The sequence below is a fragment of the Osmia lignaria genome, chromosome 5, assembly GCF_051020975.1.
Source record: "Osmia lignaria lignaria isolate PbOS001 chromosome 5, iyOsmLign1, whole genome shotgun sequence".
NCBI lineage: Eukaryota > Metazoa > Arthropoda > Insecta > Hymenoptera > Megachilidae > Osmia > Osmia lignaria.
The window spans coordinates 7902299-7930046 of NC_135036.1; the positions used below are offsets into that span (position 1 = coordinate 7902299).

At 44.8% G+C, this 27748-nt stretch overlaps 2 protein-coding genes across 4 annotated transcripts in view; both read left to right on the forward strand.

Moving 5' to 3' along the window:
- The first annotated feature begins 633 nt into the window (after positions 1–633).
- LOC143305323 (uncharacterized) lies at positions 634–26110 on the forward strand. The gene is made up of 4 exons (XM_076688368.1): positions 634–808; positions 983–1048; positions 1603–1719; positions 25874–26110. The coding sequence occupies exons 1-4, from the start codon at positions 697–699 to the stop codon at positions 25906–25908; spliced, it is 330 nt and encodes a 109-aa protein (XP_076544483.1). The 5' UTR covers positions 634–696; the 3' UTR covers positions 25909–26110.
- The window catches only part of sli (slit guidance ligand), a 284825-nt gene continuing 283186 nt past the window's right edge, over positions 26110–27748 (forward strand). For 2 of the 3 annotated variants that reach the window (XM_034325529.2, XM_034325528.2), the window contains exon 1: positions 26110–27557. In XM_034325529.2, the coding sequence (XP_034181420.1) occupies positions 27265–27557 (293 nt within the window). In that variant the 5' untranslated portion in view covers positions 26110–27264. The remainder of the gene's footprint in view (positions 27558–27748) is intronic. The other variant, XM_034325527.2, reaches the window with a different exon arrangement.

A 27748-nucleotide genomic window follows, 5' to 3' on the forward strand; every position in this document is an offset into this window, starting at 1 on the left:
ATAGGCATATAATAATGACAGAAGTGATAAAGTATTGTTAATCACCGTGCATGAACAATAAATAATAAACTATGAACAGTATAATATAAACAAAGAAGTTCATGAAAGCTCATGAAAACAATTATAACCAAACAAAGTTGTCAACATCACATGGTATTAATAATAAACATAAAAGCTGTTTTCACAGTTGCTTCTGGTTGTCTTTTTCGTCCAGCAGATTGTCTCGTTCAATTACACTCACATTTCACAATTAATTACTTGAAAAATATCACAAAAATCTGATAACGTACAATGTTTGACACGTTTCACAAAATTCATGACTGAAGGATGTGGTGGCCGGCATCGAGGTCGATAATGAAGAAAATTGTGAACACCGCCTTAATTAATCATTTTCGCTAATCATTTATTTTTATTAACAAAATTCAAATAGCTTTTTTGAACATTCATTCTTTCAACATTCATCAAACTGCGAAGATGTGTTATCTTTTATAAATTTCAATTCCAATAAATAATTATAATTTATACTTGAAAGATGTTTAAATTCCATAAGGAGCAGTCCTAACCCGCCGCCTGGTGGCGGCTTAAGGAACTAAAGTTCTAATACGCATTAGTCACCAGCGTTTTGTAGGCGGGAAAGTGTTTGTTGCGTGTCGAAGTGGTGAAAATTGCAAAAATAATTGAGAAATATCGCACGCAATGGAAGAAAATTGGTCTGTACGCAAACCTGGTGACGTAGCGAACAAAAATATTGCAACGGGAGAAATGGAGATCAACGATAACACCGTATTTCGAGCAATTCGAAATTCAGGTAATTCTACAACTTTCATAACTGTCATGGCGGCCATAACCCACGAAACCGTTCAAACTTCCACGACAAGAATTGATCAAAATATCCGAATAACATTAAAATACAAGTACAATAACACGCTGTAGGGTAAAATTCGTCAGAATTCTGACTGATAATTCAATATTTCTGTAACAGTATACAATGCTGCCGAGAAGCTGGCGGGGTTGGCGGATGAAATTACTATGGACGCTACTTCGAAAGGTGAGTAGAAAGAATTTACACAGCGTTCGCACGATTACGTTCGTCGAAGTATTCGATTCAAAAACTTCGCAAGAGGGAAAATTGAATGTTCATCGCTACCCTTGTATACATTCCCCGATAAAAGAGTAACAGTGAGAGTGAGAAAATGCAAAAGGGCGAGACAGAGGGGCAGGGGGGACGGGGGGGGGGGGGGGGGGGGCGAGGAATAGAGAGAGAACGATAGAATAGAGACACGTAATTCCGCGAGTGGCGCGGGGTGTAGTGAGGCGGTATGGTGTAGCGACGGGGGTTAAACCTAAGGTACGATACACACGAGGCAAAGTCGCGACGCGCCGCGCAGTCTCGACTCCGATTGGCCGGCGAGAAATCCGCGCCAACGAGCGGAGACCAGTTGAGCGCGAGACTCCGAGTCGAACGGTTGTACGCACGGACGCAGCGCGATCGCCGAGTACGATAAAAATTCGTGTGAACGCATTTCGTTAAATATTTTCTTCGATTAAAATAATATCATAATTTCAAATAAAATAAAAATACGACCTTTGAACTTGTGCCAGGTGAACAAGCGACAGTGGTGATTGCCGTGTCGAGCCAGTGGACCGTTGTGGATTTTTCTATCGCAGTGACGTTTCTTCGAGGGTGTTCGAGTGGCAGGAAGCATCGTGTCGTCCACGGTGAGTCCTATATTAAATTTTCACCCCACAAACTGCGTTCGCTTATTATTTTTTATTTGCAAAACCGACGAAGTGCTTAAAGGTCTCGTTTTCGTGATACTTGAAGGGTTTCTCATGTATCATCGCACAACGCGTCAGTTCTTTTTCCTCTTTCGAGCAGGAAATAATAGGAAGACCTTTAACTGTCTTCGCAGCTGTTAGAGATATTATTAAAAAAAGTAAGCGACTGGTCAGTGTAGCCGGTGCATTCGAACACGTGACACATCGAACGGTCACGAATCCTTCGGAAATTTCGCCGACACCGATTGCACGTTATCGCGTGGAATCGGTTCGGAGTGTTCGCGTGAGTGTGAACGAAAGGTAACCGGAAGTGGTTCCGATAAGCATCGGGCAGACGCGAATTTGGCGCGCGTTTGAAGTGCACCGGTGCAGTGTCTGGTGTTTCTGTTGAAGTTTATCGGTCGGAATTTGACAGACGCCGTCTTAGAAAGCGTCTGGCGATTTAAAGCACGGCTTAAAGGGGCGAAGGAGCGGGCAGGGTAAACGTCTGGAATGCTTCTTGTTCCCTTCAAAGCGTAAGCACCGAGGTCTAGATAAATCGACTGCTTCGAAACATACTTTCCGCGATGTTTGACGCGTCTTTATCGCGAAAGAGAAATTTTTCTATCGATTTCTCGTTCTACACCTTCGGCGATACACCGCGTTCCCTCGAGCTTCGTGTCGGGCCTGTTACGTTATAGAATTAACCGGGCGCAGAAACGTCTGTAATTATGATACCGTGAGCAGGGTAATTTCTTCGCGTTGGCCTATCGTTGACGTTTAATATTCCCCTGTGTAGCACCGTCGTTACCGCCTGTCTCAACTTTCCGGCGTGAAGGTGAAGCCCAATCAATAACCGGAAAACAAGTAGCCGGTTGTCGTTCGGTGTCTAATGATCTCGTCCCTTAACAATTTTCTTTTTCCGCGGCTCCCGTGTACGCTAATCAGGGCGAATTGAAAATTCAAAGCTGCCAGGAGATCGTTAAACTCGTTCCCGATAATTACGGTGATCGTTTATTCGCCGTGTATAATTCGCTGGAAATAAAAACGAAGTCGCGATAGTGTCTGCGCTTGATCCGTATTTAGCTTCAAGTATCTCCACCGCCCTCGAGATCTTTCGAGCGTTTCGTTTTTCCGCTCGAGCGTTGCAAAGTGAAGTTGCTCGCCGGCTGGCTGTAACCTGCTTGTTCGTTTATTTATTAGACCAAGTAATGAGGCGAAATTAAGATATTAAAGTTATTAGAACGATGAAAAATGCCTGCGGCAGCCCCGTAAAATTCAATGTAAGGCAGATAAAACGACTATTAAAGTTTTCTTTTTTCATAAGTACATTCCACTTTAAAAAGTGTAATAATTATTCGAATAATTATGAAGCGTGTGTCGTTTACTCACGCATATTCATTCGTTCCATCATGAATATTACAAATTCGCCCCCGAAGGGGGTTGCAACCTTTCGCATTGTATTTATTGCCGTTTCAAACTGAAACGCCGCGTCTCGAATGTTTTAGAACGTTTCGAACAGTTTCACGCCGACTTAATTGCTTAGACATTCATTCGCTGAAAGTTCACGAAACTGTTTCGTAAAGTACAGCCTAGCGCGGGATACACGTTTGCTTTCGGTATAAAATATTGACGATAATTAAGGGGAGGAAGTTTCGAATAAAATCGTGCTTTCGCGGGGAATTTTCGTGGAAAAAAAAAAGGAGGAAGCCTCCGCTTGTAACGATTCAAGAAGCACGCGAGTTTAAACATTTGCATATCGTCAGATTTACGAGTGTCGCTGCTTCTCTGCGAAATTATCATATTTATACGCTGCTTAACGCCACCCGAGTATATTTCACCCCGAAAACTTGGTCGGCTGCTTTCTTGCGATTAAAAAGTTCATCGAAAAATCGTCGAGATTTCATAATTACACGAACGTTTCGATACGAAAATTACAGCTGAACCCTTTGAATCCGTCAAGATTTTAAATACCTACGCTGAGCCACGAGTATTTACGTTCGACGGTGAATGATACTTTGAAAACAAATCGAGAAGAGTCGTAGTTCTGTAGATGTAAGGCGTGTTGAGCAACGCGTTACAGTTTTGTTTATGTTTGTATTTTACCTTCAGTAGATCTAGGAAGCTCGCGTAGCAAGAAACACGCGTCCGTGTAATTTGTTGACCTTTCGCTACTGGTTTCCTCGGACACTTCGATGTTCCTGTAGCTTCTATCAAGAACAGTTACAGTTTTTCAAAGCTGTTTATATACAGTTTAAAGAAAAATTTTCTACATAGTAATATTCTGTAGTGAAACGAAACTGATACAATCATGGGAAATCGTAGAAGAAACACAGAGATGGATTACGCGTGTAACGGAGTTGAAAAGTTGGTGAAATTCAATCGAAAATAGGCCTTTGCGGGGCAGAGAGGAAGACGGTGAGTGACGTGATCGATCCACTTTGTCAGCTTGAAAGACGGGAAGAAGCGTAGACGCGCGAGGGTTCGCAGAGAGTGTTTTTCGTTAAAAAAGGAACCGAAGGGACGAGCTTTTCGACCGTGCTCTCGAAAATCTCCGCTAGGCTTTCTATAGATTCTACCAGTCTGTTTACTCCCGATCGTAAGAAGTTTCTTCTCGTTTGAAAGAATGAAATGCCCTCGAGGGGTAGCAGGGGTTGTATTTAGTCGCGGGGCGTGGCGATCTCTCCGGCAAGCATCATTGCATAACGAAGGCGAAGCTGGCCGCGAATCGGGGTCGCGAATAAGGAGAAAAAGTAAGACGGGAATCGGGGTCCGTTGTGCATCGCAGCTCCGTTCGCGTTTTTACAGCTAGACCGTTAAGCTGCTTACTTATCTGCTTTATCGAACCCTATTAGGGCTAACAGGAATATCCGTTCCTCGATAACGAAAAACGCTTCGTTTATCGGTTTAGGTAAACTGCACGAGGTCCCAGATGCGAACGGATAGATAAGATTCGGATGTCGATCACCGCGAATCCCGGATGTCCACGTTCTTCCAATTCTTTCCTTTTCAACCGTCTCCATTCTCAATTGGAATTTCATTCTAATTGCAATTCGATATTTTTAGAACAACCCTTATGAAAAGAAAATTCTATTTCCAAATTTCTAACCCTTAGTACTTTGCGTAACACAAAATAATAGCAATCCCTAATTGATATGTTTTCCCCTGTTAACCGATTAACTTTGAAACGGTCGAACGATTTGGAGATCGTTTTAAGGGACTTTTTATGTTTCCATAGGATGGCCAGGTGTTTCAGGTGTTTGATTAGGGCTGGGAAGGGAGTGACTGATTTATATCAGTGTTACGTACCGTTTTATCCAGCTTCGGCTGGCATTTTCCTTCTTTTTTCACCTCGTTCATTAAACGCGGTGACTCACGACGACGTCGGCCTCGTTATGCTTCGTCATAATTTTCTCGAGTACTCCGAGATTACGCGGTGCGATAAATCCATAACAACGTAGGAATTTGTGGCTATTCGTAACCCTCGTTTGTCAACGATTTCCGTGTACCTTATTTAGGAATTACAAGTGGCAGAACAGGGAATCGTGGTTGGATTTTTAGTCCCATCATATCTGCCGATCTACGAGATTCTTGGCTAGGGATGCGTTCCTGGAGATTCCAGAATTTTTGTATAATTTATTCATATTTATTCATATTAGTTTTGGAACAGTTACCGAGTATTTGGACAGAAAAATGGAGAGTTAATGAATTTCAGGTTTGATATAATATTTTAGCAAAGAGAATATTTTGATAGCAATCTTCATGATCGCCCATCTTCGTACGATCCATCTTTAACAGAAGTTTATAATACTTCTCTTCTATCTCCCAGTGTACAGGCATTTACGCCAGGGAGATACATCAATTTCTACCAATTTGCAACTTGTTCAAGTTGATCATCAACCGGCTACTTAACTAACTCCCTCCCCGCCGAAGTATTTCACTTTTCAATAGCTTCAACGCGCAACTGGATTACTTTTCCCTCGGCGCGTCCGACTAACTTTTAATTTCTTCGAGCAGTACCTACATTACTCGCGCATTAGAAAACTCCTCTACTTTCGCATCTTAGAGAGGGAACATTATCCAAAGCGTAACAAGTCCGTCCATTTGCCTACCCCTCTTAACGCGTTGAACAATAGCAAAATCGAATCGAAACTTGCCGCCTAATTGAGCCCGGCAGACTCCCCTTAATCTTGTTTCGAGTTTGTGAAAACACGGCTACGGGACAGAGGCTGATGTCCTACGCCGGAACCACCAGACAATGGGTCCTCTCGATTTCGTAACCAAAGTTTCGTCGGGCATACGAGTCGGGTCGAATCGATACCGATATAAATTACTCGATATTTTTACTCGGAATACTTGTACTATCGATTCGATCCTGGATACAATACTCGTAGGACATATTCATCGCTAGTGGAGGGTCCTTTCGGACCGATGGAACGAAATCCATTTGTCTCGCATCGGTCGGGTAACAGCAGCACCAGCAGCAGCTTAAAAAGCCTTTCCATCTCGCCTCTTTACCGTCTCGGGCCCGTCGACCGGACGAAAATTACTCGTAACAAGATTTATTTCATTTAAATGAGGATGTGCGCTAGGCGCCCTGGCTAGAGACGTTCCCTCTCGTTCTTTCTTTCTATCTTTCTTTTTTATATATATATATTTTTTTTCAACGGTCCGTTTAAATAACGCTCGACGAGGCCGAGGCGTGAAACGAATCGTCCTTTAACGTGCTCTTTGCCGACTATTAGGGAGACAGGTCGACGATCGATCGATCCTTCCTGCTGCACTTCCCCCTCGACCATTCGAACGCTTCTGTCGATGGCAGCCAGATTTTGCCTCTATTTACGCGCGAAGTAGCTGAAAGTAAGTGTAATAAGGTTGCGAGGGATCGAAGGACTTTGATGACTAATTTTCGCTTCGATGGATTCGAAGCGGGTTCAGTCTGGTTAGTATTTATTAATCCCTTCCGCCTCTTGTGGTTAAAGATTAACTCGTTAATTTCAATTTAATGTGCTAGAATTTATGATTTAAAATAGAAATATATCACACGAATGTGTGGGTTGTTTTTACTTCGTTTGATCGGTAAAATAACAATTTCTATGTCATCATCTAGGAAGCAAAGTACCGGTCGTTTACCGGTTGATTGTCGTATATATTATTTTTGTCTGAAGTGATAAAACGTCGAAGTGGCTAGGTATGTTTATTACACTGGCTTCTCTAACCACACGCCACATTGTTCGCTATATTTTCTGTATTATATCTCGTAAAAATGGAGCATGGAGAACGCATGTTCGTATAATATATATTACACCTCGTTTTATGCTCTTGATTTACTTCTTTCGTAGAATAAATCGTAGTGTTCAAGGAATATGGCCGTAAACCGATCGTATTCGAACATTTATAACGCACGAAAGCCGCTGTCGCGGATCGTATAATGTCTTGAAACGCAAAATTAAATTGGGGCCCTCTCCATGGTCCGCCGCGCCGTCCGGGGTTTAATCACAGACGAATGGTTAAAACAGTTTCGCGAATTCATTATACTGGAATAACGAAGGTTTAAATTTTGTCTGAAACGAATGTAGGTTACGTAATTACACGTGCGGAGAGTATCATTTACTAAAATCGTTGAGGCGCATAAAGAAGTGTGCAGAGATATCTTGTCCGATAGCAACGGGTTAATACAAGCAGAGAAAAGAGTTGTAATTTATGCGTCTCGGGATTACTGTACCCGTATCTTCGATTGTTCTCGCAGATTAAAGTTAGCAATGAGAAAATTCGTGTCAAGATTTCCTCGCGTTAAGCCGCTCGCAACAAAGAACCATAAATCAGCGTCAGACGAAGCGGAGTCGCAACTCCGACGAGTCTCGAAATCATTCTCTAATAAGACACCCAGTGGAACTGGCACCTGGGAACGACTTCACCGTCGGACAGTCCCGAAGAAAAGCTCGATCTCGCGTGCCAGCGAAATTCGGTAGCCCGAGAAAACGTATCCGAAAACCGCGTCAGACTTGTTTTTAACCGAATAACCGTAAATCCGCGTCGAAGGTGGCGGTTCCTCGTAAAAGAATATCTATGAGTTCACTAGAGGTAGTTCGCGCGTTTTCGAGCGTCGTCTTGGCGGTTCGCGCGGCGAAACTTGGATCGTATAAGTCAACGCGATCATATAAAACTATGGGCCAGGATGTTACGACTATCCTTAGGAATCGGTGCTGAATATTTCATGGCCACGGGGCGTTGCTGTCTGAACGAGAATTTGTGCGTTGCCTCGAATCCGCGACCGACCGAATCGATGTCCATAATCTGCATAAATTGGCTCGGACTTTCAAAAAGTAGACCCAATGTCGATCGCTAAAAAAGTGGCGAATATCTAAATGAAAGTGGGGAAGAAATCATCACTAATTATGTAGAGTACCATCTGTTCCTTAAGGGGGTGCACCCAAGTGTCTCCCCAATTTTTTCTCAGCTTTTTCCATACTTCCGAATACAGATCCTCCCTTCCCTTATAATAATGCGTCCTTCCGGTTGCATTTCGTCTCCGAATATCGTCCCGCATAAATTCACCGGTTCGAAGATGGAGGGAGGATTAGATCATCGAAGAAGATCCAGTGGGTGCAGACTGGAAGCTGACGCGGACCGTCAGCCTGCTTGTCAGTTCGTACATTTACAAGTAGACTGTCGCGACCCTCGATCGAAGAAACAGAATCCTATTTTCCATTTTTTTTTTCTTTTCTCCCTGCCCCTTCGCGCGACATGTGTCGCGTGTCATCGCGAGGAACACGTGTCAACGGTGCCGCGAACGAGCGTCGACCGAATTTGATCCCTCGTCTGGATTCCGCTCCTTACGAGTGGGAAAACGATGAAAAAAAGAACGGTCTTCCGGTGAATTATCATGCTGGAGAACAGCAGAGTGGCGAGTAATTGCACGGACTATGCAAACCGGGCCGACCATTTCTGTACGCGTCCTCTAATTAATTAGCTTTCGAGCGTACGCGCGCGAGAGGGCGTCTTAATTAACGAGACGGACGGTTTTTTATTCGCGAAGACGAGCCGGCGACTTTTATTCGACGGTAGCCCCGCGTGTAACGCGGCTCCTCGTGATGCTAGAATGCAACGAGCAGTTGTAAGGGAGTCGGCTGGAACGCGATTTGTTAAGCGGCCAGACGTTAAGAAGGGCAAGGACGCGTGGAACGCGCGATCATCGGCGTGTAAATTGCGGTCGAGAGGAATTAGCGCGACTTGCGGTGGGCGTGTTAATTTCACAACGAGTTTTAACCAACTTGGCGAACCTTTTTTCAACATCCGATCCCTAAGGAAGAGAATGCTTCTCTTATTCCATTCACCTTTTGAAACTTCCATACTTTATTATTTTCACACAAATACCACACACTTACCCGTCGATTTTTCGAACGACACCCTAATGTCCATTTATAAATTCGAACAGACCCCCACGCATCTCAATCGAGTTTATATTCCCGACTTCGAGTCGTTGAAATACCTAATCGTCCTCGCAGCGGGGCTCGTCGTATATTTCGATGATATTATTATTAATAAACGTCCAAGGATAGGCGTGTTTTAACAATCACACTAACAAGATCGTTTAGACCGGCGTTTTTCCTTTCTCAGCTCGTAAAAGCAGGCGTCCCAGAAAATCATCGGAATGTAGTGGCTGGCATAAAACTGGCGGTGAAAAAAAATGTCGGTGCTGTAACGAGCGATCGCGCGAAATGCACGCTCGTTAATCGTGATTGACAAGGACGGTCCAGGCTTGCGCGACCGTTTAATTGCTCGAAATGATGCACGGGGATCGAACGAGCGTTAACACGCTTGTCGAGGGTTGCGCTTATAAAGTATGATCCCCGCACAATAGCCGTCGCATCACCGGCTGCGTTATTCTCGAACGGTCAGATACTTTTTGTCGAATCCCATCGATTCGATTTCGATACCGTTAAACACCTATCGAATCGAGCAGTGGCAAGATCGCGCGAGCAAAATCCCGCAAAACGATAATCTGTTTTTATTACCACCCTGTTGCTGCCTCGGCGATAAACGTAAACAGCGCTATTAATTATCTTTGCACACGTTCGTGATTAATAGAAACTACCGGATTGCCAATAATTGATAACGTTACATTTTCAATTCCATGGATCATCAAAGTCGTCGTTCGAATAGCTGGAATTTTCCTAGGAAAATTCCGGAAACGCCTCACGTTTGCGAGAAAAAGTTAGCATTTTAAAGTAGAATCGCGTTTAGAAGCAGAGTTCCTGAAAGAGCGATCGATTCCCGACGTCCCTTGTAAATTCTTCGACAACTGCTACGAGCCGGCACGATTATCAGGATATCGAGGTGACCGCGTGGAAAGCGGAAACGAATTTCTCACCTCGAACCACCGGCAGTGGCGTGTTCGTCGTTGCCGAAGCAAAGCTCCTTTGAACTTTTACGGGAGAACCGAGGGAGACAGAAATATTCGTCTGTTCTCGAGTGCAAGGAGATATCTGGAAACGCAGTCGACTCCGAATGACCCCGGCTGGTATTCGAAACTATAAGAAAGGAAATTCTCTCCTCCGATCTCATCGTTCTTCCACGAAGCTAGTCGAAAGGGGTACGTCTTCTTTCGCGTGACTTTCTCGCGTTTTCTTCGTGGGTGGAGACGCGACGATAAAGGAGCAACGGGAGAATCCATCGACTCAGCCTCGGATCCTCTTGCACCCTCTCCAATTCGAGCTTATTTCGTGCGAACTCTACTCGCTCGTCTTTCAACAAACGCGATCTACTTAACTTACAGGGTGTTCTTATTTTTTGCATCAACCTTTTCGTTACTGAGAATTATAGTCACCCTTGAGGAATTTAGTATTTCAAAAGCTTCTCGTTTTTAATATCATTAGGAAAGTTTTATTGGAAACTTCATTTCATTTTGTAAAATTAAAATTAAGTAATTTTTTAGTAGAATGCAGTATCGTTGCACTGAAAATTATCTTCGGAAGCAATTTCTCAAACGCGATATTCGCCTCTCGTTTCTCGTGTAACAAGTTGGCCAGCGTTGGTCGTTAAACTTTGCGACACCCTGTATAAATCTGGCGAACAACGCGGCGATATTTTTCCGTCCGTTAGCCTGAACGGTCTTGATTCATGAATTCGCTGCGATCATAAACTCCCTGGTAATGGCGAATAGGATACAAGGTAATAAACGGTCTTCTATCTTGAGCAAGTCGAGCAAGTTTCTTCGAAGATGTTCCCGCGTTTATCTATCCGCTCGTGCTCGTACGTAAAGTTCAATTGAACGGGATGGAGAGAGAAAACAAAGGCTTAACCCACATCGCGAATCGAACGAAACACGAATATTATTAACGACTAGGTTCGACGTGTATGTTGCGAGTTACGGGGCTGATAACGTTTGCATTTCAATACGATCGGCTTAAATCATTCATCTACGAATGAGATACGGAAATTTTTAGGGTGAATGGATTATCCTTTTTCTATTTCTACTTTGTTGTATTTTTGTTTGCGTTGTTTATACACGATTAAACGTGGAACGGGAAATTGAGCGCGACTTTCCACGAAACACGCTCGTCTTTCTACTATTTTATACACGCATTCCGGTTCTTTCGTTTGCCCAACCCCGACCATGTCCGAAACGTTCTACACTCTCCTCGTTTTACCCCCTCGTTCGTTGATATTATTTCTCTTTTTTTTTTCACTCGTACGCTCTGATTCGCGCTTCTACGAGCCCGAGTCCAGCTTCCATTTAAATTCATTAGTCCATTCACGAGTCCTTCTTTGTTCTTGTTCCGCTAACTGCTCGCTCCTTGTCACCTGTTCGACCGCCTGGCCTGTAATTCTCTTCCTCCTGGGGACTGGTTTGCGACCTTTTCATCCGGGATAACACTGGTCCAGGTACCTTGATATTTGTGTAGATCGTGATTAACGCAGAACCGGTCGAATTGGATCAAAGTCACTTATTTTTCTCCTTTTTCAATTAATCCCACAGGTGGCAAAAATGTTTCGCTGCGAAATATTTTCTTCAATTTTTGAGCCACTTTCGTAGTCTCTGAATAATTTTTAGATACCCTTGATCCCGAAAATACATTTCTACCGTTGGGAGCTTACGATAGAGATAACACATTTAGGAGTGACATTAATAACGTGAGGAAATATGAAAATTATGATCGGCCCGGTTTCTGCCGGAATTATCCACGAAGCGTTAAATATAGATTCGTACCCAAAGATTTTCTCTGATTTTAAATTATAGAAAATTCATAACGATTCGTCTGTTGTAATTTGTAATATTCAACTGTAACATAAATAATTTTCCATATAAATTAAATCGAAATTAGACTCGGCGATTGCTCGTTCCCTCTAAATTCAAATTTAACTTTTCCCGATAGAAATGTACAAACAGGAGAAACATTAATAACCCCGGTGACGACGGCCGGCGAAGGTGAGTTGAACAGTTTGCTCGTTCGTCGATTATCGTCGCGGCGTTTAATTTACAGAGAAAAAAGAAAGTAAACTGGGGGGAGAAAAGAAACACGCTGCCCCGGTCCACCGTGGGAGCTGAATTATTCATGGTTCTGCCATTGAACCGATGATAAGGAGGGCTGAATAGGGAACCACGGACGATCGTAAATTTCAATTTACAAAACTGTTAACCGGTCGTTCGGTTTTTTTACCTGCTGCACGCTCGCGACTGTTTTTCGGCAATCTCCATGCGACGAAAGCTGCTCGACTTTTATTTCTTCCAGCTAAAAAATGCGAAGTCGAAAAAACGGGGTTATGCAAATCCATGGAAAGCGATCGTTTTAAAAAATCATAAGTTATCGTTCGGTTTCGGGAAAGAAATATTCAAATTGCAACCGTAAATTGTATACCATTTGAAAAAGTATAGTTTGAGAAAAAAAAAAATGGTCGCAGGTATCATAAGCACTTTAGGCGTGCTTGAAATTCTTGAACGCAACCGGGTAGCTATAAAAAATGAAGGTGTTGGAGCTTAAAATTGCCTGAAATTCCAGCACGGGGTAGCGAGAAAAAACCCTGTCGCCACAATTTCGACACATTTTTCAAGTAGTACTTGCAACTGGCAACCGGTTGCTCGTGTACTCGCATTCGTCGGTGCATCGATCTCCCTCGCTCTTTCATACCTGTCACCATAACCCACACACACCCTCGCGTTCCCGTGTGCGCGAACGTTCCGTTTCACCTGTCTGTTTTACCGCGTTTCCGTCCTGCTGTATCCATAAAACGAACCCTAGCTCGCTCCCATGGGGTCGTGTTAATGCCCGCCGAGAGGATGAGGAATGCCTATGCGTGTACCGTACCGTCCGCTTTCGTGTCTATGGTGCGCGCTCGCGCGTGTATACACGTACCCTATAGGGGGTAGTTCGCATACCTCAAGCGGTGGCTTTCCTTCCCACGTTTTCAGGGGTGAAAATGTGCCCCCGGCGAACAGGAAGGGTAGGTAATTGTTTTGCTCTAGCTATTTCTGTCCTCGTTCACCGTCCTCCTCCCGCTTTCGAACAGCCTTTCCGATTGGACGAGAAACAGGCTGGCATCGAGTCGTTTTCCTTAACGGGCGTTTTATTTTCTCTTCAATCTCATGATCTTTTGATTTTCTCTTTCGCGGTTTCGATAAGGATCTACACGTTGGATGGATCGGGAAGAATGCTTTTGGATGGAGAGTGCTCTCTCTTTTGAGGTGAATCTCGTCGTTTTTCTCCTCTTTTTACAACATTGCTGATTTTCAACCGACAGGCTTGAATTTCAATCGAATTGAGAGATTGCCACTTGAAGTTTGCTCTGTTTGTAGCTAGAGTATCTTTCAATTTTGTCGTTACATCAATACGTTACATCGAGTCACACTCGTGACCTCGATTACACGGGCCTCCTTTCCGCTTAGCACATTATCGAAATGAGAAATCTCGAGTTTACACAGGGCGTGTCAGGCACAATGTTGCAAACACCTGTTTCTAATCTATAGACTAATAATTACTTTCGGAGGCAATGGAAATAGGTCGAAGTTTGTCAAAGTACGCTTTCCCAATTTTCCAGCGATTCCAGGGTTGAATCGCGTTTCGGCGAAGTAGGTCGCTCGTAAAGGGGTTGAAAATCGGTCGCTCTCGATCTTTCATCGTTCCCATAGACGCTCCTTGGCTGGGAAGCTAACAAGGACCGATGCATCACGAACTCCGCTCTCGATGAGCCTCACGACCTTCCATTTGACACCGGGGGGTCAGCTTGTTCGACGTTACACGGACGGCATACGGTATTCGACGTACGTCCTGGTCGAAAGATCCTCAACGGGTTTCGTTATGTATGACGGGCCAACGAGAAGGTAGATCGAAAAGGATCTCGGGTTAGAGGCGTGTGCCGTGGCTCGGCGCTACCCTAAAGCCTCTAAAATTGCAGCGTCACAGTCGCGATATTTATCATAATTCACGGTAGTCGACATACTTTTCTCTGCTGGATGGTGAAACGAGAATTTCAGCGACCCTTTTCGCTGTCTACCCGTGTTCCACCCAGTCCCCTTCTTCCTTTTCCACGTTTCCTTCCTTCCTTCCTTCCTTCCTTCCTTCCTTCCTTCCTCGCTATCTTCCCTGGCTGCTCAACTGGCCGCCTCTATCTCGCCTGATCCGACCAACCTCTTCGTGGCTGCCTGCGCGGAATAAAGAATAAAGCTGCGAGGACCCGTGGCTGATCGCTATCTATCGTGAAAGAGCGCATCTTGGTCGTTGCGGTGGCGGTGGTCGTGATTCCACGTGCACCTTGCCGATGTATACTGGGTGTATTACGATTCCACGATGTTGCCTGGACGGCTCGTTTCTGTCCCGACATTGTTTCGAACGATGCTTCAGCTTCCTCGTTCAGTTTGACGAGCTCGCGTTGAGTCGAGTATCTTGTTCTTTATTGCTCGCGGAAAGTACCGGGGTAATTAGGGTGCGGTTGTTCCAGATGGACTTATCTGAACTTCCGTTTATATTATACCGATGATGAGTCTAATTTTCGTATATTGTAGAATCATTGATATAATCGATCCATTAATCTAGAATTGAAATTCCATGTAAAATAGAGAAAGAAATGGAATTTTATTCCGCTTTCGCTATTCAATGTTTGCGCCGAACAATGTCATAGCGGCGGGGTTGACTGTAATCTCGTTTCAAAAACGACCAGCGAACTTGAGCCTGCACGCGCGACGTTTTAACGCTCGATAAGCGGGCGTAATTGATTAACAACGAAACGGAAACGTGTGCATTTCCTGGCCATTCGCGAGTGTTCGGAGAGCGTCGCGTTGTTGTACGAGCAACGAATTAACACGGCGTCCCGCTAATGCACCGGCATCGTTATCGCCGGTGAATCGAGATTTCGAAGCACCGCCAAGCACGACGAGGCTGGTGATCGATCGCGGTTTAAGTGCAACGTACAAATTTTCTTCTTTGTCCGCTGAATCATGCGTCGATAGATACACCTTGTATATACGCGACCCTCGACATCGAGAAATTTCTCTGCTGATGTAGCACCGTTCGCATCCCCCTCGTCATATACACGTACATTTTCTCCACCGCCACGAGTACCGAAGATAGGCCCGATCTTCATCCTTTATCCTCGGATAGCAGCTTGCATTATTTCCGCGTCGAACCGCGGCAACAGCTTTTCTGAGTAACGACGAGTGAGTTTCATGCGGGTCTATCCGACGATGATACTTTGCCTCCTGGAAGACACCTGCTGGAAATTAATTCTGAATTTCCGTTAGAATTTTCCTGCAGAAGAAAATAGGAGTACTATTTTATACAATAAGCGTTCCGGTAGAGAATGATAATTTCTTAGAAACAGTAGAAGATATAAAATCAAAGAGCGTCTGTTGATTAATTAAATTCCTAGTGTACAAAAACGGGCTTTTGTTTAAGCAACGTATTACGAGTCCAGCTCGTTATTTCGATCGAACGGGTTTGAGAGAAGGGAAGCAAGAGACTATCGGAATGATTTTCAAAGGAAACTCGGTCGCCAGAACGCTAGAACGAGTCTCCATCTTGCAAGCACCATTCATCTGCCGCTTCCATTGCGATGCTCTTCCTTACGTATTCTCGTTAACTTTCTTTTCATCAATTTCTTGTACGGTTTCCGCCGGGTCGTCCATGGAACAGCATCCCCCGGCACGATTGAACATGAAATATACATGGAAAGACGTTGCGAGTCGCGCGAGCGATTCCCATTAATCACGCGGATGGATTCCGTGGAATTAAAAAGTGACTAGGCTGCGGCTGTTAACCGACGTGAACGTGGAAAGGCGTAAATAATAGATTGGAAGCGTGGAACAACGCTGGCTTTCCGCAGTATTTCATTCGAACGCCGTGTTTCATGGCCGCGAACGATGCTGTTCACGGGACACCATGGGTGTTTTCACCCATTACCGGGACCCGCGGTTACACGCGAAGCTCGGTCAATTTCCAGAACTGTTATCCCTGAAACGATAACCGGCCGCCTGGTTATCTCGACGACAATGACGGTTCAAGATGCCATCGGTAAGAATGGATCCCTGGAACGCGAAACATAAACCATAGCGAAGGATGATCCGTATATGCTTGCTGATCGAGGACTGATTGCGAGCGTATAAAATGGTTCGAGCATTCGAATATCATTGGAAACAAGGAGAGGTTGAGATAAAATACCTCTATTTTATTTTATAAAAATTTCTATTCTATGGAGATTGGTACATAATTTTATTTGAAACTGATTACATATTCTTCATACAAAATAACACAAGTTTATTGTCAACTGCTTTAAAGAAACTTGATCTCGACTGCTATCTGTTTTCTCTTTATTAGAAATTCATAATTGACACCCCGATACTTTGATTCCACTTTACAAATCAATATTTCAATTGGCAATCGGCCGTGGCAGTTCTTCCACTTTTCCTCTCGGCTCAGACAGACGAGCCGGGTTATCCAAGCGTTCGGTTATCAGGATAACGTAACCGCTTTATCAAACTGTTCATCTTATCGAGGACACGCTGTTTCGCTCGCTCGCGCATTTGTACAAACGATCCTAAAGCCAGGTCGAATCGAACGGACGGCTCGAGTTCCTCGAACTCGATTTATCCGTCCCCGTACACGCGTACAGTCGTACTCTGTCCGCCTTGTCAAGATTAGATACGTCTTTGCTCGCTCCACGGGAAATTATCGCGTTACATCGAACGAACGATCGATCTTCGTCCAGGAAGTTTCTTTTTGCACCTCGATGCTGGACGATCTCGTTCCACGAAGAGATTCGAACGAGTCCTAACCCCGAAGATGAGCGACAAAAAACAGCCGCGGATCATCTTCCGTGACCATTATAGATTTGCCATTAGGACGTTACTTAACAAAAGTCCTTTTTCGGGGAAGAAAAGCTGACTCTGACTCTTGCTCCTTTTTTTTCTCCCTCGATCCTTTATCCACATTCAGGAACACCGGGAGAATAGATTTTCTTCGCGTTTCTGCACCGTGTGATTAATGTTGAGCCGAAATGATAAGGCGACGTCGTGTCAACATTGACTCGCGATGACACCGAGCTCTCGGACATTGTCGCATGCATTGCCAGCCGTGTATCGGATTGACGCGATAAGGGTGGAAGGTTTGACGACCTTTGGGATCAATGGAATCTCCCTCCGCTTAACCTTTCCCCGCTCGGAACCTTGGATATTCGCGACACCTCGTGATCCTTTCACAGGCGAATTAAAACGTGTTTCGCATGGCTCGGGTTGTAAATTAATTTTGTTCATTTGAACGATATCATTGTCGTCTTCTTTGATATGATAATATGAACCTTGACCGTTGAATTTTCACGTGGCTTTATTGGCTCCTATTGCCCTCGTTCGGTCAATTGACATACTTACGTGTCCCAACGATCGTGGCGCATTCTTAATCTATTAAGAAGGAACTTTAAGATCGTAAATTTTACGGACGGCTGGGTTTTTATTTTGAAACGTTCCTCCTGGAATAGGGTTGTTTCAGGTTTTATCAATTGCAATCGTTTAGTAAGACACGTGGTTCGCATCGAAATGGTCGGTCTCACTTTGATCCAGGAAGCGACAGCTTCGCTCTCGATATCAGAACTTCCGGTTAACGGAAATTCGCGTCCGAACAGGTCCGAGTGAAATCCTCCATCTATCTAGACGGGCAATTGCTGACGTGTCCTGCGGACGTTCGCCTCGAGAGGGGCAAGAAAAGTGTCCCTTTCGCGCGGGTAAAGAAACTGGGATAGCGAAAGATCCGGCGAGGGAAACGAGGATTTCGTAGAATAGTAAGGGAGGGGTAGGAGACGGAGTCTAGACCGATTAGCGTTTGGTCGCCGGAACTCGGGGACGGGCTTGGGAAACCGACGGAAGTGGCTGGACTTCCCAGTCTACGGCGACGAGATGGAAAGAGGGCTGGAAAGACAAATAGAATTCGGAAGGAGTTTTTGCCGCCCGGCGAGATTTAATAGTCCGTGGACCCGGCCAGTCCTTTTGCTTCGCCCCTTTTGCTTTCAACCTCGCAATACTCGAATAGAGTGCATTCCATTGCATTGGTCGATTGATATTATCGTTATTTGATTGGAGATTCTAGAGAGGTTAAGTCTAACTGGGGATGTTCGATAAGTGGCACACATTTGGGCCAATTGGCGTTACTAGAAAGGGGAGAATTCAAAAATTCAAAAATTTTAAAATTTTTAAGTCGACCTGACCTATCAATTGAGAATTTTATTACATTTCTGACGTCCTCAATTTTCTATCTTTAAAATGGTATTCTAATTAGTGTTAAAAAATTCATGGAAATCTAAATGTCAGAGGAAACGATACGTCAGTTTAATAAAATAATCATTATACAATTCAATGAATATCAATCAATTTTAGCAAATTAAATATATAAGGTCACGAATCCATCAGTTATTTCAACAGAAATCTAATAATTATTTCTGTTCTATGTTACCTGGAAATGTAATCAAAACTAATTTAGATTGGCTTAAATTATTACTTACTTGCGCCAGACAATACGTTTTACCAGACGCGATGTGTTATGTCTAAAATAGCAATAGATTTAACTTGCAACGGCTCGATGCAAATAGATCAATCGATCTTGGTAAATATAGGGTGCAAGCTCTTTTGGTCTGGCAATGCATTACGCCGCATTCCTTGCTTGATTGATACTCATCATTCCTTTGAGTACATTAGAGAAGCAATCTCTAAACGACTTGGCTAGTAAATTACCACGCCATCTCTAAACGCATTCTTCCGGTTAAAGATGCCATTCCTAAGCGACTCGATTAGAAAAGATCGAATTATTCTTCGGCAAGTCGATCCCAGCATAACTCATTCCGTTGCGATGGAATATTTATGTCAGTGGTGTCTCCTTGATGGCAGAACACGCGTGTTAATTAACATAAGCAGATTTTACGATGTACCGAACCCTTGTATCGTAAATAACCGTGTTTCTAAGCATCGCAATGCGGACTGTTGGATTCTCTTGTGGCTTGAACTGACTACAGTCCATATATCTCCCGGTACTTGCGGTTTTCGAAACGGTTTCATTGCGAATTTACGAAAGGGGGATAAGCACTTTCGAACCAGGTTAGTCGCGTTTTCATAACAGGTGGCTTTTGTTCTGAGAAATCTTTATCCGCTTTCTAAAAGGATCCTATGAAACATTCTTCAGTTTCCTTGAAAATTATTCGAATTCGAGTAGAATTATACTAGTAAAATATTGTATCACACAGTGCTATTGTGTATTTCTGAGCATCCAGTAAATTCTAGCACCCACAATTCACGTGTTATTTCGAACCAACAAATATTGCTATACTTCCAAATTCAATGCGTTTCCAGTTCAAGAATAGCCTCCCATAAATCCCGTTGTTTTTTTAAATAAATCCCATCCGCAAGAAATATGCTGGTATAAAAAACATTAATCCATTGCGGGGTAGAAAGAGAGAATCGTTTTCATGATTTTTCTACGTGGCAGGGATTATATTGTCCATTATATTGCTGCTGTTTTTATCAGAAACAGTTGATTCATCATCCGTTTGGAAAAAGAATTATTTGCCTTCGGCTTAAAGAGATAATACCCTGTTTCAATTCTGGATGAACCTAATTTCTCAGCCATAACAGAATACTCGATCCTGAATCCGTTGCACAAAACCATCGCAATCCTCTTTTCTGTCGAAACCAGGTCATTCCAGGTCAAACGGGGTCATTTTTTGACGGGACAGTAGAAAATTACATAAATGTTTAATTAATTACGTTAACACTATTAGGGTAATTAGGCAGGGGTCAGGGTGCGTCTTCTAAAATTCTTAAATTCTAAGATTCTAAGGTAAAATACTGAAATTCAAAAATTTAGAAATTCTAATATTCTAAGGTTCTAAAATTTTATGAACTTAGCCCACCCTAATAATAATTACTTGGTTTGAATATTTGGAGCAGATTTGTCGAAGCAAAAATTCATGGAAAAGACAGGGAAAGATATGATCGGGAATAACTGAAAAGGGCCATGGTTCGGCTTATCGACAGATTAAAAGCGAGTCGTGCACCCTTTTTAAATCGCATCGAGCTTGGCAACAAACGAAACAGCCCCGGTCAAAGCGACACCATCGCGTCGCGAGTATACCTTTTTATAGGTTTTACAGATCTCCCGACATGAAAGTAAGAAGGGAAGACCCTCGGATATTAGGTTTCCCAGTGCGGTTTTCAACCACCCACTCGATCGGTTGATCGGTCGACTTTACCCCGGGGAAATCACACTAGATACGAATTGGACCTCACCCTACGAACGTTGTGCCCGCTCACACCCTCTCTCTTTCGCCTCTCGACGTGCTTAAGAGCAGCTCTATGAGAGAGAAAATGTGAGAGAGAGGAACAGAGCAGGACACGATGGTCCTTGGCGACATCGGAGATGGCGGTGTGTATTAATCGGGAAAGGATCTTCTTTCGTTCGTTCTAGCATTGGACTCCCACGGGGAGCAACGCCATAGACGAGAAAGGATTATGCGGCGAGTAGTATTTTGCACCGTTGTATCGACACTTCGGTGATTGCTTCGAATCGATACCCGGGTCCCGGGAACGATAACGAATTAGGGAACGTGTCGGGGATTTCGGACGATTTTCCTCACGTCTCTCATATGTTTCTTCATCAAAACTTCGTGGCCGTAGGATGAGAAAAGTATTAGGTGGTACTTAAACTTCCTGTCTCTCTTTTTATGAAACTCTGATGAAGCTTCCATCGAGAACCGTGAAAGATAGTTCTTTTCAAAATAAAGTATAAAATGGGACACATTGCAAATATTTCATCGGCTATGTCTGTTTTAATCGATAATTGGATGGAACGAAAGAAAAATTGAACATTCTTCTTGTTGAAATAAAAACGATCGATCCAATCGCCGTCTTTCCCAATTCCCGCGTTTACCCAAAGTAAGCCGCGTTAATAAATTAAACGCGTATCCCGCGGTTACCGTAGCCAGCCCGATAATTCGAATCGATTAACGTTCGCCGACCATTCAATTAGGTTGACCGGGGACCGGCTTAAAAACCGGCAAAAATCACGGTGCAATGCGATTACGACGTGAGATAGCGGACCTGTATTACCAGACATTGGGACTGACTCGAATCACTACCGAACAGTTCAAACCAGCCACCTGCGGCTAACTGTCCCTGGTATATATTATCCTATATTAGATTACGAGTCACCTACAGCGGATCTATAAATTTTCTTGCACGATATAGCGCATTGATTGGCCGGTGTACACGCGCATTGCGTGCTCCTGCAAACCGGGGGATGCTAAAGAAATCTATTTCGCTCCTTTCGACTCTCTCTTCGATCGTTGGCACACGTTTCGCGTTTGTCCCGTGTCGCGTGTTACGAATTATCTCACGCAACTGTCTACCGTTGCTGAAAACACCGGCTCCGTTTTCGAACGGCCTTCTTCCTGGTCCGCGCTTTGGACTGTTAATTAACGCTTCGATAATGTGACGAGGAACGCGGTGAGGATTCCCACGATCATACTACCTTTTTATTCTCTTTCATTCAATTTTGTGGAGAGTTAAGTTCGCAATTGTTTGCAGATGAATATTGGAGAAATGTTGGGGGTAGTTTGTTATTGTTAACAGTGGTTGCAAATTTATTGGAGATCCTGTTAGCTAGTTCGGCTAGTTAAGTGTTTGTTGATAGTTTGATTCGTTCGACAGTTAAAGCTACACTGATTTGAAACACGGTTGTAGAAATAGGAATTTCTGTTACACAGCGGCTAATTGGAATCCTTACGGCAGTTTCTTGATTAATCGTTCAGAGACTTAAATTTAAATTTCATAAACTTGCCTGTCTCTGAGTCGCAATCCAATAATCCAAGAGAAGTTTGAACCTGTCCTACCATTTTCACGCTGCACTACGGTGTCGAAGCAATTAAATTCGTCATAATGGCGCGAAAGGTGAATTTAAAAATGTCCAGCGAAGCGGAAGCGCAGTTCACGGCAGTGGCTCGTCAATAATAGCCTCGTCCCGCCTCTTCTCGTGCAACGAACAATCATTACGCGTCCATCGAGGACCGGATAACAGTTTCGTCCTCCCTATCGACTTTCGATCATCGCTCATGGTGGTTTCTATACCCTGTCCCTCGGTGTCGACATCGATTTTCGATCGTTCCACCATGCTCCGAACCCCTTCCAGCTTCGCGTTCCGTCTTAAAACGGGCTGGTACCTTAAAAATCCATTTCGCACGGGCCATTAGGCACACATGTTAACCAAACATCCACGGCTTCCAAAGCAAACTGTGTCCCGCGGGCTTTTCCACGAAAAATCCTCGCTGCCGTGTGTCTCGTTTTCGTTCCGGCTAACAGTGGCAAGCAGACGAAACCGTGTTACCGGAAAAGTTTACGGGAAAATTGGAGGCGTTATGTTTTCTACCGTTACGGTTTGCTGTTTTGATAAGGGGATGCTCTCGATATGTAAAGCAGCACCCTCTTTGCGATCGTACGCCATTGAATTATGTCACACGTTTTAACTTGTATTTCTTGTCAGACGAAATGGAGCGATTTTAGAATGATCGTTTAATTGGATTTAGTTTCATTCATAAAATTATTCGTTCGTTAAAGTTTCGTTAGAAATAAATTGAATATATTCAAATCGAAGTAAGCAAATTTTCCGTTCTACCGAGGAAAATGAAGGAAATTTCGAGTGTTATTAAGAAAACTTGGTACTGGGTTGGAATTTCGGTCGTGAAACGGTGGGAAAGTTGGACGGCGAGAAACGAAGCGTTTATTAGTTCCGTTAGCAAAGCAACGAGAATAGGAACGAGTAAAAGAATCGGGACGAAATGTGGAGCAGAGGAACTTCCGTATCTCTCCACGAACTCTCGCGTGCTTTTCCCTTTGTCTCGTTGAGCATTCGACAAATAATCGGTCTCCCCTCTGGCGCAATATAATGATATACCTCGAAGGAATACTCCCGTATCCAGCTGCCTACATTCGTACGACTCGAATGAAATTGTCTCGCGAAGTGGCTTACAAATATATTACAATAAAGGCGCAATATTCTAGAGTACATGGCTGCATTGGCCATCTTCGAATTACTTGCTTTTTCTTTTGCTTTTATTCAAAGTGATTTCCATATTTTCCTTTTCCGATACTACCTACAGATAAAAATACGCCTCTGTGATCATAGTTATTCTAAAGACGGTGGTATTACAGTGCAGTAGTTTTCGAATAGTCGCTCACTCATTAATTTCACGTCGACGAAACCGGTACCTTTGCTGAATCGCCGGGCAATTTGCAACGGTGAGCATCGAATTATTTGTCACTAGTAATTAGAGAAATTATACGTTACGACAAATGGTATTCGCGGACGAGATACAGGTATTTGGAGCAACGTCGATATCGAATCGGCCCTCGGTGCCTGCCCTTTCGATGACTCGCGTGTCGAGCGAATAATTGGAAGGGCAAATATTTGACTTCTCCGAGCGATTGATTGACACTTCAGCGTCGCTCGTGTTTCCTCGATAAACACGTGATTCCTTCCAGTCGCGCCACTCCTTTCCCGGCTCCGTACTTTGCTTTACTTTTTTAGACGTCGGCCGGTTTGGAGGGCGCATTAATGCTTTTAAAATTCCTAGCCAAACAATAGCCCGTCGATGTATCCCCTCGTGGAAAAGGCTAGAAGGGACAATATTGACAGAGATACGGGGATGCCGCAACCCCCTGCGACGTCGTTCTTCCAATTCGTCGGCCACCTTGCAGCCGGTGTAAAACGAAAAACGAAGGACATATGCTGTCGAACGAAATTCGCTCGGCAAACAGTGAACAGAATTATTAATAGAATTATTAATTGCATAATATTGCTAGCAGAAGCGAGCTCTGAATGTCCGAAGGGTTGAAGCGGAGGATCGATTTTTCTTGTTCACGCTTTACGCGCGATTCGTATCGGAAAGGGTTGAAAGAAAAAGTTTCGAACGTCGACGTCCGTTGCTTTGGCTCAATTAATACGCGCTAACGCGATTAATTAATGCCGAGGCACCGGTGATAAAACGAGAGAAGGCGGAGGGAAGGGAGAGAGGATTTCTCTTGCTCGAACGGCTCTTCGTAGATCTGTCTCTCACGTTGGAACGGTAGTCACCCTTGGCGTCTTAACTTCGACATCAGAGGGCTGTTTCCGGGGCCCGATATTATCTCCAGGAGAGTGCTCGAGAATATTATACGCGCGTGGGGTGCACACACATGCGCCCCCCTTCTGTATCGAGGGCCAGCTACTTTAACCGTACTCGAGAGTATGCCGGGAGAGTGTCTACAGAGAGGAGACCCGTCCTACCTAACTATCCTCAGTGTCGACTACTTGCTAATCGAATTATCGATCCCTGTCCCCAGACCGGCTCTCGAAGGGAATATTAGATTTTCGAGGAATTTCAATGCGCGACGCGAGCCATCGCCGCGGGCTTCTTTCGCATTCCGCTTTGTCGCGCTTCCTGTTAACGCGACACCTTCCTCCTTTCAACGATACTCTTAGCTCGTTACTTTGGTAATTTCATTGGAAGAATAATTGAAGGAACTTGGTATCCCTTATTCTTCTGATTTCTCGTTACTGCTACTTTTACTTAGCAACGATTGAAAATTTGTTCATTGTTGCAAGTTTATTACTTCGTTATTAACCGACTTCGAGAAAGAAGTTACTCGATTCGATCAGAATTTTTTTTTTTTTTATTATAAATCGAGGGATTATTCTTATAATTTTCTTCGGGAAAGAACGAGACAGAATATCAGACGTGTGTGATTTAAAAATGTCGTGTCACGTATCATTTCGCGCGGTGGACGCGACAGACATTCTATTTCCAGGTGTTTCCCAGGTAGTGATAAATCGTGGAAACGTATCTGGGGGCACTTACCAGCTAGCAACATGTATATGAGACATCACGTGCGTCGGTCGGAGGCACGTTTCCTCCCGGCAGACAAGTGGAAAAGAAGGAAAACGGGGGTTGGCGTAAGAAAGAGAAGTATGAGGGATGGTAGAGAAACGTCGGGGGAAAAATTCCAATATGCCTGGCAACTCGGAACGGCTGTGCATGGAATGCGTTCGAGTCCTTGATTGTGCATCGAAAGCATATTTTTCTCGTACTTCCGATATTGCAGCGGCGAGTTCCTCTCTTTGTAACTGGCTGCACCATTCGAGATCTCCGGTTACTTTCCTCTTTCGTTTCCCCATTTCCTTCGGCGGCCGCATCTGCTTACGATGGAAGATGTATTTTTCGGTGACGCGTGTGCACACGGCCGTGTGGCTAGGCCGGGGGGAGAGGAAAAAAATTGTCTGCCACGTTGAATCGCGAGCGTTGTATCAAGTCTGCCTATCTAGAACGCATTCAACTTCCACCGATCGGGGAATATACATCATGCGTGCTCGGGAAACACCTATCCAACTGAATTGCGGTCGTATCGCGGCCGAGGCTTGTACCTGACTCGAACAACTTCCGTCGTTCGCGTTCTAAATATCCTCCGGGAGACGTGGCTCCTGTTGAAGCGAACAAAAGTTATAACTCGGTCGAGGCTCGTGTCTGTTTTGCCATTAGATCGCGCGTACTTCTAGAAGTTACCCGGTGTGCGATCTTGTCTCTAATACCTGTTCCTTCCATGTTGCTGTTGCAGGTGATGCATCGATGTCGCGTCAGGCTTTCGGCTGAATCGGCAGGTAAATCGACCGACCAGTCGTTGTCGTCTATATAATGTCGATGTAACGACGATCGTGGGCAGGTGCTAAACGGAAGCTGATCGAGAATAGAACGGCAAGTCTGCACGTGAAGAAGCTCGATCGCAAAGAAACTCGAGGCGTGTACAGGAAGAAGCGAAGCACGCACCAGTGGAGAGTAAAACGAGATCGATGATCAGCGGTTAGAGAGAAGAGTGAAGCAAAAGGAGAACGTGAAACGCGGAGGAATCGGGTATCGGTAAATGAGTTTAAGCGTACCGAGGTTGCCGGACTCTCATCCCACGCGTCAGATCCACGTACCCAGGCGGGTACGGTAGTTACTAGGGCACAGACCAGCGTCAAGATAAAGTCAGTGAGAGCGGTACCCCAGGATGCGCAGGAACGGGTGGTGCCGTTAGTGGTGTCCAACAGCTCGTCGGAGAGGCGAGTGAAGGGAGAAGGGGGCCACGAACACGGGCCCCAAAAGGGCCTGCTGGATGGTCTAGCTCCCGAGCAGCCATCGTCAGTGGCCGATTCGCGGATCGACTCGGTGGTGAACAAGGGAAACGAGACGATCGAATCGTCGTCTATTAAGGAGGACCTCGGTACCGCGTGCGCTGGTCCAGGTCGAACGGAATCGGATGCTGGACGAGTATCGACTTCCCTCACGGTGGACGAATCGAAAGCCTGCGAAGCTTTGAGGATCGAGTGCGGTGTAGCGTTGAATCGTACGCCGGTGTTGGTCCATCAGTGGCGACACCAGCAAGAGGAGGCGAACGCCGCGTTGGATCTGCAGCTGATAGCGGACGGCAGCTCGGAGGTCCGCTCGAAACGGTCGAGAAAAACGTCGGCCGACGTCGAGGAATCGTTGGAAAGGAGAGGAGGACAGTGTCCGGCGCACAGCAGGCATAGAGTGTCGGCGGCTGGCGTCTCGAGGCATCACGCGGACAGCACGCGAAGGAATTCCAATCGATCGTGTCGGGTTCATGGTCGACGGAGGGACCGGTCGCGAGGTAAAGCCACGGAACGACAGAATCAAGATACGAGAGATTTGACGGTGAACGAGTTCGAGTGTTCGGTTATACGATTGGAACAGGACCCGATCCTCGAGCCGGTAAGAATACTGGGCTGCCCGCCCGCCGAAGGACTCGAGATATCCTCGTTCCTCGAGCCAGCTCCCAGCTACGGTTATCCGGGCATCAACGTATCTCGTATAGGAAACGGTGAGGCAGCCTGCTTCAGCCTGTACGATCCTAACAATATTCTACCGAAGAGCCGCGCCGGGAGCATCGCCAAAATCCTCGAGGGACCTAATCGCGCGGTGAAGGACATTAACCGGAAGGTGTTGGCGATGGCGCGTGCCATGACGCCCGCTTGGTCCCTACGTTTACTCGGCGTCAGCTGCGGTTCCGTCGTCTGCGCCTGGGGACTATTGCTGATACTGTCCGTGCTGGGCGGTGGCGCCTCTCATGGTACCGCCCTCAGTGGATTCGGTCTCGGAAGTTTGTCAGGAACTATAGAGGACATGAACAGTGTTAGATGCCCTTGGTTGTGCACGTGTACCGGACAGGAGGTCGACTGCTCTCATCGGGGACTCTTGCAGATTCCTGGAGACCTGGCCAGCATGCTCCTCGCCGAAAAACTGTGAGTCCATTTTTCAATCATTTTTTTCCTTTACTTTTATTTTCATTTAACCCTTTGAGGACGGAGCATTCTTAAGCTTGGACAGAGTATTATATATTATAAATTTTCACTGTCTGCATTTATAGCTGTGTTTCGTATCAATAGTCGATCGTCCGCGAAGGGTTAAATATATCATTTACAAGAGATTTCAT

Bases quoted from the DNA above. Each gene is read 5' to 3' on its own strand.
- LOC143305323 (XM_076688368.1), top strand. From the start codon at position 697: ATGGAAGAAAATTGGTCTGTACGCAAACCTGGTGACGTAGCGAACAAA. The intron at 809-982 runs GTAATTCTACAA...TTTCTGTAACAG, and splicing joins TCGAGCAATTCGAAATTCAG to TATACAATGCTGCCGAGAAG. The intron at 1,049-1,602 runs GTGAGTAGAAAG...AACTTGTGCCAG, and splicing joins TATGGACGCTACTTCGAAAG to GTGAACAAGCGACAGTGGTG.